The sequence below is a fragment of the Epinephelus lanceolatus genome, chromosome 17 (genome assembly GCF_041903045.1).
Source record: "Epinephelus lanceolatus isolate andai-2023 chromosome 17, ASM4190304v1, whole genome shotgun sequence".
NCBI lineage: Eukaryota > Metazoa > Chordata > Actinopteri > Perciformes > Serranidae > Epinephelus > Epinephelus lanceolatus.
In genome coordinates this window covers 19,892,029-19,905,368 of record NC_135750.1, presented here as the reverse complement: position 1 = coordinate 19,905,368, position 13,340 = coordinate 19,892,029, and the positions used below count along the sequence as shown (strand labels likewise).

The 13,340-nt window shown below is 41.5% G+C and overlaps 1 protein-coding gene across 4 annotated transcripts in view; it reads left to right on the top strand.

Moving 5' to 3' along the window:
• Nucleotides 1-2,320: 2,320 nt before the first annotated feature.
• Nucleotides 2,321-13,340, top strand: part of dlg5a (discs, large homolog 5a (Drosophila)) — a 48,453-nt gene continuing 37,433 nt past the window's right edge. For 3 of the 4 annotated variants that reach the window (XM_033613221.2, XM_033613222.2, XM_033613218.2), the window contains exon 1: nt 2,321-3,075. In XM_033613221.2, the coding sequence (XP_033469112.2) occupies nt 2,772-3,075 (304 nt within the window). In that variant the 5' untranslated portion in view covers nt 2,321-2,771. The remainder of the gene's footprint in view (nt 3,076-13,340) is intronic. The other variant, XM_033613220.2, reaches the window with a different exon arrangement.

The window sequence follows — 13,340 nt, the reverse complement described above, 5'->3', positions numbered from 1 at the left end:
TCTCATCACACACACACACACACACACACACACACACACAGAACTTGGTTGCAGTGCTTTGGCTATAGACACATGGAGCGTAAGCCTGTGGCTATGACAGTATTATGCAAGGACTGAATAAAATTGTTATATTTTTATCTCTGCATTAGCATTTTCACTAAATAACATACTTAATGTAGTCAGTGAGGGTGCTGCTGATTTGATGCGTCTGTGTTAAATCAAAAGATGATGATGATAAAAGGATCAATATGACTCAGTTCATCAAGTATTTAATATGTTTTTATAGCGTAAATTCATCTGATGCAGCGTGGAGATATGGTGAGTTGCATCACACTGATGGAATTTATACAAAGATTACAGATTACCACTGGTGGAGGAAGTATAAAGATCCTTTACTCAAGTATAAATACTCCATAACTAGTACACCTGCTCACCTGCCTCCAGGCTGCTGGACTGTCACTCAGTCACCGCTTATTTTAACCTTGCACAATTTGCATTTAAATTTTTTAGGGTATTTTTCACCTTATTTGCATTTGTATTCATTTACATTTTCACCCTCTGCTTGCTTTTCATATTTCACCTTCTGTGCTGTGTGTTTTTATTCTTATTTATTTTTATTTTCTCTATACATATGTGTATCTGTGTTTTTGTATGTATTGTGTTGTGCAAAAATCCATCCATCCATCCATCCATCCATCCATCCACCCACCCACCGAACAACCGACCGACCGACCGACCGACCTACCTACCTACCTACCTATCTACCTATCCTTAAGTCCTCCTGCATTAGTTCTTCATTTGTTCACATGATGAAATTAAATATAAAGTGAAAAAATACAGTGACATAAGGAAATGCACAGGTGGGATAAAACAAAACAAAAAAAATACCTGAGGGTCTGTAAAAGGACCCCACCTTACACTGAAATTAAAGACATGTATGTGCTTATCGCCAATTTACAAACAAATATTAAAAGAAAAGAAAAAGAGTAAAAATTCCAAACAAGTATCACTAAAGATAAAAACACCAATGAAGAAAAAAGAAATAAAATATATTTTCAAAGCAGGAAATACCTGAGATAAAAATAAAATAAGATAACATAAATAATAAAGAATAAAAGTAAAAATTGCAATAACATATGTACTGCTAGCACATATCATAACACAGAAACATAATACTGTACTTCAAGGGGAGTTGTTTACGATCTCTTAAAAAATGCATTGAAAATGTAGGCTTTGTCTCGTACACGTACTCATAATGCAGAGAGAAATGCTCCCGAGTATTATGCTATTATATATTATATCACTGGATAATTACTGTTGTTGCATTAATCTGTAATTAACATTGTGCTGTTGTAATTTTTTATTATTTAATACACTTTTAGGTCATTTAATTTGTCTAATCACTGTGTTTTACAAACTTATTATATGTTTTTTATATCTTTTATTGAGCAGATGGATTCCACATATTGTCAACATCTATATTTAAAGCTCATTTTCCTGGACATTACAGTTGTACATGATACATATAGAATTAATTTCTTTGCCGTTATGAGGGAATGTGTCGTGTTTAGCTTTCTGAAGGTCTCAGATATTCCAAGAATAATGAGCAGAGGCTGGGGAGTAACATTACAGTCTTGATTTTCTAAGTTTTAACCGTTGGTTTTTACCTTCTTTTATCTGTCCTGTTCATTTTTATTCTATTGTATGTATGTATTTATTTACTCTCTTTTTATTCTGTGGAGTTTTAATCATCTTTTTGTTAGTTTGTTCTGTTTTGGTTGGTTTGTCTTGTGTCTGTTTCACTCCAGTTTTGCCATGTGAAGCACTTTGGGCTGCATGTTTGTATGAAAGGTGCTGTATAAATAAAGTTGAGGACAGTGGACTTTATGCTGCAGATATCAGTATGTTTTGTATGTAAAATACACAAATTATTAAGTAGGTTGGCTGTAAAATAAATGCACTGAAGTCAAAATTGGGCTTTATTAGTATAAAAATGAATAAAATAAATGAAAATACTCATATGTGTGTTACATTCAAGCACTGTAGGGAATAGTACCATCGTTGTTTGTTTGTAAACAGGCTATAAATGGTGTCTTTACTCTCCGGGTGAGTTCACTGTTTACCCAGCTTTACCACTACGTCGATATTTTTAATACATCTCCAGATTTTCATGCAAATTCTGCCCATTCTCATTTTTTCCGCCTGGGATTTTCGACGTACTACGGAGTGATGTGTACGCCCATTGAAGAAATGGGCGTGTCATTTACAGGCCCCGCCCCTTTCTCCTTATATGGTCATTGAACGGCACGTTGATTGACAGCGGGCAGCAGCTGCTGAGTTGCTCAGACATGGCGGAAGATACAGTGTAACTGAGGCTCATCGGCGGAGTTACGTGAGTTTCCCCAGCAGTTGAATCGTCAAAGGGCGCCTTGGATGATACACACGGAGACGGGAATGTCTTGGGCTCCGGCGGAAGGAAGCAGGAAGCAGAAAACGACCTGAACTGCCACACACGAGTAAGATGGGAAAATGTATCGCTGTTTAGTGCAGTCAACAGCCTTGGGCAACAAATATGGCTTCTTGTGCCTTTTTCAATATGCTATAAAAATTGATCTCCCGTGCAACCTAATGCCGCGGTGGCTCCGGCTAACTTCTGCGAGCCGCGGTGACTTGAGTTCAGTAGTCGCTCGGTACTTTTGATCCGTGAGGATATTACATCCACTTGGCCGTCCGGGGTTAGCTGGGAAGCTACGGAACTACAGCGGATAGCCATGGAGCCAAAGCACAAAGAGTTGCTCGACCAGTGCCACCAGAACTTACTGGAGTCCATAACAGATGCGGACCGAGTCATCGAGCTGCTGATAGTCTCCGGTACCCTGAGCCAGCTGGACAGGTTCGAGCTGGACCAGAACTGCTCGTCCAGCGCCGAGAAAGTAGACCACCTTTTGAAGATGCTCATGAACAAGGAGAGCGACCATTTCCTCGACCTGTGTGTGGCCCTGGAGAAGGCATACCCTGACCTGTACGCTGCCCTGTTCAGCAACAACGGAGGGGGACCTGTGGACCACTCCACCGGTAAGACCTGCAGCACACAAGCCCTCACACACAGGCTTTCACTTTGAGGCTAAAACCCAGAGAACAGCAGCCACAGTATAGCCCCCAATGTGGGTGCTATCTGGGTGGTCTGGCGCAGGGAGACCGTGCGTGTGGATAGCTGCACCACAGCACAGCAAAGCTTGGATTTATTATTAACCAAAATCTGTATAAAATGGTAATAAAGGTGCATGTGAAGGTTACAAGGGCATTTGTACTCACTGAGTGTGTGCTCTGTTGCAAAACACATGCACAAGCTTGCATCTTTAAATATTCACATTAACCTGCAGATGTGAGTGCACAGGACTATATTCTGCCCTAACAGGCTCACCCCAGCACCTGCAACACACACATCCATAGTGCAGGGTTGGTGTGAGCAGGTATAGTAAATGTAGATAGAATAAAAACCAGGATCAACACTCACTCCAGTTTATCAGTGGCATGATATGGTTATGCTACATTAGGGTAGCCTGTTGTTTCCATGACAACCGTAGTACCACTGACATGTTGGTCCATATCGACCTGCTCATGGGTGTGTGCGTGCAGGCTGCCCATTCATGCATACACACCACAAACATGGTTTGTGTCAGTCCATTTGTAGAGGAAACCACCCAACAATAACAGCTCAAACTCCAGATTTATGTTTCCTCCCGTGATGCATTAATGCTACATTTTTAATTTAGTTCAGTCACTGTAAGTCATTTGATTTGTGTCCTCGCAGCAAACTGCCTCCACTCCAGCGTTTTTTTTTTTGGGTTGTTGTTGTTGCACAGAGACAAAAGGCAACCAAGTGTAAAAGCCTTGTCTAGTTTTGCCTGTTTTGCTTTGTGTGAATGACTGAAGCCAGTGGCTTACTCACAACCGGCGTCATGCCCTGAGGGCCTGAATGCAGGATGAGCCTTGAGACTGGAAAGTGGGGAGGAGATGCAGAGTAATGCTTCTCTTTGAAATATTCCCTGTGTGAAACCATGCAGATCATTTTAACACAGCTGAGGCTTTATTTAAAAACACAATGTGATGCATGTATACTACTATGAAGCAGACCATAGCAGGTAATGCTGAGCTGGTGTCTTGCTGCTCTGCTGACTGGATCGCTAATGCTTCCTTAAGCTTTATTACTTCCTTGTATTGAGTGTTGCTGCTGCACTCAACACTCAACCCTGAAATGCTCTGAAACACTCTGACACTTGTTTACCTGCGAGCAGCTGCAAAATTGGTCCCTCTGTTAGCCCCTTGACTCTGGCTGGTCTTGACAATGTGGATTTTGGCTTTTCTTCACACACCTTTAACAGACTGTAGCACCAGCGGGCCTCGGAGTTGAGCTGCCTTGTGCTGGGAGAGAGCGAGCATTAGTGAGTAGTGAGTCTGGCAAGTCAGCCTGTGGTTATTCAACAGAGGATTAGGCCCTGCTCTCGTCTCTCTGGTGTAAACTCTGTGCGAGACACGCTTTATCATGCCTCCACAGTCCTCAGTGTTAGCCGCCACGCTCTTGGCTCCTTCTGTTTTGACTCAAGTGTTGTGTGTGTGTGTGTGTGTGTGTGTGTGTGTGTGTGTGTGTGTGTGTGTTTTTATTTAATGTGCTATTATCTTTAGTGTAGCGATTCGGCTGATGCGATTACCACTTTTTAACAACACTTGTGAGAAACCGAAGACGAGCCACTCACTGAGCACCTCCAGGCAAAGAGGCTGTTAGATACAGCTCAGAGGGATGAACTCTTCGGAGCCCCAATGTGTGTGTGTGTGTGTGTGTGTGTGTGTGTGTGTGTGTGAACAACGCAGGGTGTGTGAAGAAAGGGAATATGAGTGTGTGTGATGAGTCTTGCTGATAGCAACCTGCTCTCAACTCATCCTCTTCTCATGCTGCCTGCCTGCTCTTGTTCTCAGATGAGCCTCCTTTGCCAGCTGAGCCTCCGAACACGCACACATTATGAAATCATCCAAACTCCAAAGAAGCATCCTCACCCCAAAGGAAAAGTGTACAGATGCTCGATTGTTGGAAGCTCATGCTCTGTAAATTATTAGTGTTTCGCTGGCAACACATTTGCTGTGGAGAACATACAAACAAATCATTCATTATTTAGCCTGTTTTTGTGCATCAGCATGCGACTGCGGCTCACTCCTTTGTTTTTTTCAACCAATTCTCTTACTCTGATTAAACTGCAGAGCAGATCATTCACTCAGAATAATGAGTATGACTGAAGTGATGTTGCAGAGCACATTTCTGTGTTCTCAAAACCGAATTGAATTCATTTCACAAATCCAAGCGGCTGCAATCAAGCTGATTTCATGCCTGGGATTGAGCACTCATCCCCCCCTGTGCTGTATGGACAATATACCTGAAGGAGTGGAGTAGCTGAAGAGAGTACGAAGATGTACCTGCACATCCCCCCCTCTCTTTTCAGATTCGAGGGCCTGCTACAGTGATTTAAAGTCAGTCCGAGAGAAGGGCAACACAATTCCCCTTGACAGGATGCAACGTCCACAGTCTTCTTCTTGCTGTCTGCTTGGCTTTATTTTCCCATGGTCTCGGTTTCTCCTTCCCGTTGCTTTATTGTCTCTTTCTCTGAGTCACCGTCCATCCCTTTTAACTTTCCCTCTCTTTTCTCTGACTCATTATATTTCTTTCCCCCCGCTGAGTGGTTTCGTTTCTCCGCACACTTAAACAGAGGGACACGCCAGAGAGACAGAGGAGGGTGATAGAAAGAGGGAGCAAGAGAGAGGGAGACAACAGGCCTTTTGTTGAGAAGTTGAGCAGGCCCAAAGTGCCCAGTCAGCAGCTTGCTCTGTGTACAGCAGCCTAGGACATAGGCCAGTGTGTGTGTGTTGGTGGAGAGGGGGGGGTGCTCTCCTCTCCTCTCTGTCAACCAGTTTCTGTCCCACTCCATAAACCACAGTGGACAGACAGAGTGAGTTATGACCCTGACGCTCTTGTCACGACTGCTGCTCTTAAATATCTCCCATGGGCTGAACCTGGCCTCACTTTCTTCTCCTCTCAGTCAGCGTCAGTGTCTGTCACCCAGTGACGCACACTGCCACTCACCTCATCGCCCCACTCTCTTTCCCCTCGCCACTCTTTGGACCTCTAGTCTGACGTTATTCCCTTCTCGTGTGTAGAGGAAGCCATCAGTTCATCTGCTGTTCAGCACTGTTTCTGCTTGGGTGTGATTGATGCCATCAGAGTAGATCACATTTTATGAGTTGTCCGTGTGAGTTTTATTACGTTGCAGTGTCTCTGTACAACCACTAATGCAGGGCGCAGTTGAAATGGGCCAAGTTATCTCATGCTTTAAGTAAGCCAACAGTGTAGTGAAGCAGGCGATTAATGGTAACATTAAAGGTACTGATCAAGAAAAAAGAATTAAGATTTTCTTAGTTTTATATGACTATTAATTGAATATATTTGGTTAAGACTGTTGATGAGTCAAAACAAGCAATTTTAAATAGAGCTGCAGCAAAAATTTTCATAGTCGATTAATCTGCCCATTATTTTCTCAATTAATCGATTAGTAGTTTGGTCTATATTAAGTCAGAAAATGGTGAAAAATGTCAATCAGTGTTTCCCAAAACACAAGATAACGTCCTCAAATGTCTTGTTTTGTCCACAACCCAAAGATCTTCAGTTTACTGGCATAGAGGAGGAAAAAACCCCCCAAAATATTCACATTTAACAAGCTGACAGCAGAGAATTTTGACTTTCTTTGATCAAAAAATTGCTCAAACTGATTAAATGATTATCAAATTAGTTGCCGATTTGTTTAATAGTTGACAATTGTGCAGCTCTATAATAGAACAACTGTAAAAGTCCAGTAAGGTCACAAAATTACATTATTTTTTTGTAATGCAAGCTGTAAAACTATGAATAGACAACAGTTATGATTTTACAATATTAAAAAATGAGATGATATCTAGTCTTTTCTGAATGTCTTGTTTTGTCTGCAGCTGAAAAAATATTCAATTTGCTGCCACAGAGGAGTTAAAACAATTCAATTAATCGCCAACTAATTTAATAATCCATCAAAAAAATTGAGTACATTTTTAAGAAAAAAAGTCAAAATTCTCTGATTCCAGTGTCTTAAATGTGAATATTTTCTGTTTTTATACTCTTCTATGACAATTAACTGAATGTCGTTTGGTTGTGGACAAAGCCAGACATTTGAGGACGTCATCTTGGGCTTTGGGAAACACTGATCGACATTTCTTACCATTTTTTGACATTTTATAAACCCACAACTAACCACCATCACATTAACCATCACAGAAATCTACAAATATCTTCAAGTTGACTCACATCTCACTTGTCGACACCACATCAGAACCTAACAAAGAAGCTCAACCTGAAACTGTACGTAACAAGATCAGACCATGTCTCACGCCTGCTGTTTCAGACACATACCTACATGCAATCATTCTCTTGACAATATCCTACTGTCTCCCCATATAGTCCATCACCACAAAGGAAGCCATCGAACCAATAGCAAGACAGTTTACAAGATCCACAGTACCCTCCCCCTTTGGACTCTCAAACTCTAATGCCTTGACTTTTCAAAACTACATAAATAATCTAGCCATTAAATTCTATTTTCAGATCCTGAACAACAACTCCAATCCTACACTTATCAATTAATCAATGAATCGTTGCAGCTCTAATTTAAAATGACTGAAAAAGGAATCTAGATAATGGAATCATCAGTTGTGGGCAGCCTTGGTTGAGTTGTAATTAGCAGTGTTAATGGTATATGGTTTTTTTTGGTCAATAACGTTGCTCAGTGAATCCATCTAATCAAGGCTGGAGAGTGACGCAGGCTAATGACATATTGTCTTCAGTACTCTCACCACGTCAGTGGTGTTATTGTTCCATTGCAACTCTGTTGTTCTCTAACACAGCATCGTTATAGTGTAGAAGTTGTATATTTTTCCACTTAAGCATTAATGTCTGATGGCAGGTTTATCTACATGCTGAATATGCGAACCACAGCCAGGAGGCTGTACTGTGGAACGGGACTTCATTACCGTTTTACACATGTTCCTCCACTTTCTAATTACCCCACAAGGTAGGGGGAAATGCCAGCATCTAAATGTTTACCAGTGCTATGAAGTCATGGAAATAAACAGCTTTTCTCCTTGTCTTACCACCCCCACCTCTACCAGACCTTGTTTTTTCTGCTGTATTGTGCTTTGTTCTGCTGTCTTTTCTGTTTATCCCTCCTCTCTTCTCCTCCCATCATGGTGTCCCAGCTTTCTCTACCACTCTCTGCTTGCCATGTCTCTCCATCTGTTTAATTCTCTACCTCTTTATCTGCTCTGTCTACACCTGCGGTCGTCTGTCCTCCAATCTCTGGCACCTGATGCCAGGTCAAATTTGTGATGCTGACGATTGTTGCGTTTGGTACCAAGAACAAGAGATGTCACTTGACTATTTTGGGGTTGGATGTTGTGACAAATAAGCCACGATAGCTTGTGTTTTGACCAGAGTGCCCCGAAGGACAATTAGTGGTCATATTTTTGATATTGGCATGAGTGGGAGCCAAAGCCCAAATGAGACAGACTAGATTTTTCAATGATTGGTTCCTGTCTGCTGGGTTGTTTCAGAGCATCTGGGAGATTCACTTGTCAGAAATATGAAGAAAACATTAATGCCAAAGGCAGCTTTCTGATGGTGCACATGCTTCATTAAAAAAATACAATTATTTACTAGCATGGAAGAGCCAGAATCATTCAGATGTGTCACCAAGCTTTAATATCATCCGGTGGGCTATATGGGAGTGTAGTGAAACACATTTTGTTCCCCATAATTGCGGTACACAATAGGAAAAAGCCCATCTGTCGTCTCTGCAGCGTTAGCTCCGACTAATAAGTATGTGCACTATTCTTCCGCACTAGACTCCTTTCTCTTGGTGACCTTTTAAAAAAATTATAGAGCAGTTTAATCACTGAATTATCTCAATGCACTATGAAAATGCTGTCTGAATCAACACAGCCTCCTCTGTGATTAGACATGAAAGGAATGTCACAAAGATTGCCCAAATTCCAGCAGTGGGTTTATTCCACACAGACAGGCTTTTTTTTTGGGGGGGGGGCAGTGTTTTAGCTCGTATTTGTACTAGCAACATTAAGTAGCAGAACATTTGGAGGACATGTTGCAGACATCTTTCACCTTTTAGTTTTTGACCCAACCCTTGGCACAGACAAGCTGTTCAAAAACAAAATTATGTCTCATTTATGCTGAGGTAGGGCTCTTTGCAGAGAGAAACCCATTATGGCGTGCTGATAATAGGCCGGGGCTGGATTGCACTCAGGGGCTTTTTTTTCTTTGGACTTTGGCGCTGCTCAGCACTTCTGAAAGGTCCGCTGGGCTCAAGGCGAAGGACCTTTTTTAGGTCTTCTTCCACACGTCTTTTTCACCTCATGTCCCAGAGTGTTACACAAATCCAAAATGACTATAAGTCTGCGTCTGCATCTTGCATTTCAATCAAGAGTAAGACAGTTCTTATTTTGAGACATGCCGCAGGGCAGACTTGGACCTATGAGTGAGAAAGGTGCGTGGGTTTTGACCATAGGCCTAGATGAACATGGAGCTGTGAGTCAGGCGGTGTGCGTGCGGTGGAGTAATCCTGCCTCATGGAGTCATCATGTTAGATGTCTTCATGTTTATGCTCAGTGTAGACTCCTTAAATCAGATGATCAATCCTTTACCCCCGCAGCAAGGCTTCACTGGCCCGTTGCCCAGAATCTTGGACTGTGGTGTCATTGCCTCCCCAGAAGTTTGGCCCACTACATGGCTCACTGGAAGTCCCAGATTACAGGGAGGGGATTGGACAAGGGAATTTATGTTGTGGGGTTTTTTTTTTTCCAGCAGATTTGCAGATGCAGTAACCATAATTTAAACTTCACATAGATTTTGTGGTGAGGATCAGGCACCACTACTGCTGCTCTGCGTTTATGGAATATAATGCAGTTTATAGAATATGATGCATTGTTATAGATTAGGATTAGGGATGAGTGATAATATCGGCACATCATCGGTATTGGCAGATAAAGGCTTAAAAAAAAAATAGTGCCATCACCCCAAATAAAGCACTTTTGCTGATATGACAGGCCGATAAGATGAAGCTTTAAAGGTCCAGCATTTAGGATATAGGGGTATCTATTGGCAGAAATGGTATATCATTTTCATAATTATGTTTTCATTAGTTTATGATCAACTGAAAATAAGAACAGTTCTGTTTTCATTACCTTTATATCTACTCATGGAGTGGGTCCTCTCCCACAAATTCCTCCATGTTGTGCTACAGTAGCCCAGAATGGAAAAATTAAACACTGGCTCTAGATAAATGTTGTTACGTTGGCTACTGTAGTTCTCAAACACACTTGGCACATGGGAGAAGTTTCAGTTCTGCAACCTCACCACTAGATGGCACTAAATCTTACACACTAGACCTTTAATTATGCGACTCAGTCGAAGTAGGCATCTTCCAAGCCAGTTAAAGCAGGATGAATTTTACGGTTCTGTTTGAAAATGTTGCATAAAAATAAAAATAACATGTATTACATGTAACCAAATTTAAAGTAGTTTTCTTATTTGACCAATGGATGTGCACATTTGAAAGCATTGTATTTTATGTCGGCATCTGCCAGTAGGCCATCATGATTAGAGTTAATTCCACCATTCCAATTTACTGCATTAAAAAATATTCAAATGGAGTAGACAAAAGGGTAACAAATCACAATATATTGGAATATATTTTATTTCATCATATTTGAAATCGCAATGATATTTTATCGCAACTTATGTATCGTGATAATATCGTGTTGCAGGGCCTCTGATGATTCGCACTACTATGAAACAGCAGTTAAAATCAGCTCCACCATGACCACCTACAATATTAAAGTACTGCTTAGATGTTAATCCAACTTAGGGCTGGGCAATATGGAGAAAATCAAATATCACAATATTTTTGATACCTCTACTGATAGTGTGACAATATTGTAGGTTTGACTATTGATGCTTTCACAAAATATTTTGGTCACGCAATTAGATTTTTGATAATAATCACCAGTAATGTGGATATAATGACTAAGTGGGTAAAGCCAAATAATAGAATAAGGCAACTAGCTAATATTTTCATAGTTGAGTGAACTGTCGATAAGAAACCAGAAAATATTCACATGTAGGAAGCTGAAAGCAGAGAATTTTTTTTCTGGGCTCCAATTAGCTGCTGATTAGTTTAACAGTTGACAGTTGTTGCAGCTCTATAATAAAACAGCTAGAACAGTCCACTTTATTGCAACGCCGCCTTTAAAACTATGAAAAGACAACACTTTCGATATTACAATAACCAAAATCTAAGACAGTATCTAGTCAATTATTACAATATCTATATAATATCGATATATTGCCCAACCCTAATCCAGTTATATATAATAATATAACAGCAATAATGCGCTATAAGCATGACTTTCCCCTTTTCCCCCACATTCCTTGACACCTCTCCACTCTTTCCTCTTTACTATCTGTGAACATCCTGAGTTTAAGCAGATAGCAGGTGGGATGTGTGCATCACTAAGTGGAACTACATCCTCCATACTGTGAGCAGAACCACAGCCAGGATTTAGAGTTGTGAGATGCTCTCTGGCTTATTGCTGACACATTGCTCGGCCCTTCTTAAGCACACTGTAAAATGAGTGGGTAGTTTTCAAGCGTATTATTAGTGTTGCTATTATTTGCGCTTCTGTGGTTTAATGGCTGTGAAGCTGAAGACACAAAAGGAGAAAGACCACAGAGGCTATTCAGGCGCTACTCGCCTCTTGGTGTGTGACTTCTTTTCTTTTCCTTTTTTTTTTTAATCACTGCTGCTCACTGACAGTGAGAAGAGCTGACAGCAGCTAATGAAGAATAGCACACAGTATTATTTTTGGAATGCTAATGCTGTTCTTTTACCAAGTGGCCCTGAAAATGGTGTCTTGCGCGTTCTTGGGAACAGAACAGACGCCTCAGCTGCTTCGAATCCATAGTTTCAAGGCTTGTCAACACGTTCCCGATAAAGGGAGTTTGAAGCAGCAGCAGAGTCCAATCAGGATGATAATCATACGTTTTTTATGTTTTGGGAGACGCTCTCATCGTCAGATAAGAGAATTTTCTGGAAGTGATGAATAATTTACTCTCACCCGACGGTGGGAGCTAGACTTTGCATCTTTCTTTGATAAGACTCTCCTCCAGAAGCCTCCCCAACTCTCATGCTCTTCTTTTTCCACCACGCTGCAGAATTTACTATTCCTCTCATCCGGTTTCACCATGGCAACGCATGTCATCCTGCTTTATGTGCCGGAGAACATAATCTGGTTGTCTGAAGCAACTGTTGGTTGCTGAGCACATCGCTTGATTGGGAGGGAAGGCAGAGGGGAGAGTGGAGGAGAGGAGCGTGGGGGAAGTGGAACCCCTTAGGTAGGGCGAGTACTCCCCTGACCTATTTAGATCACAGTGACAGGCCTTTGTTGCTGTTGCCTCAGGTCCTCCACTGGAATATTTCTCACCTTAGAGTGTAGGGAAGCCAGTAGATGCTCACTCCACATACATACATATCTGTTAGCTCCTTTAAAGCCTGCCATGATGTGTCTATCTTTTAAAAGTGTGTGTTGGGTACGATTTCTCAGCTTTGATCTGTTTTATCTGACTGTGTTTTGGCAAGCAGATTCCCCCACTGTAGATCATCAGATCCATGCTACCCTAATGGATGCCTGCTTTATTGATGCGGTGAACCTGTTTACAAATGATCAGCCTCACTGACTGTGGCTGGTGCTAATTGCTATCGATGATTAAAAGCCTGTTGGAAAAGGTTAATGCCGCTGACCCATCGACCACCAGATAGCTGGCTTGTATCCAACATGCAAATCTATACTGCATTCATCGGTGCGCTTGCGGGGTTAACTAATCAGCCCGTGACACTGATCTAAATGTGGGAATTTTGGTGCACGCAGTCGTCCTCGCAGCCAAATCAGATTGTGAGATACCGAGGATTGTCCCAGAATTGCCCTGTTCGTGGGAGTTATAGCTGCCTGCTGATTGGCGAGTGTCCTCAGCCGTGGAGATTACTGGGTTTTTAATTTATTTGAGTGTTTTGGTTTCCAAACCACAACATGCAACATTCAAGAAGCTGCATTTTACAGCTCTTTTTTTCTTCCTCTGGCACATAGCTTTACAGACTCTGAACAGAATTTTAAAAAGACTTAATCCTTCAGCTCAGATGGCA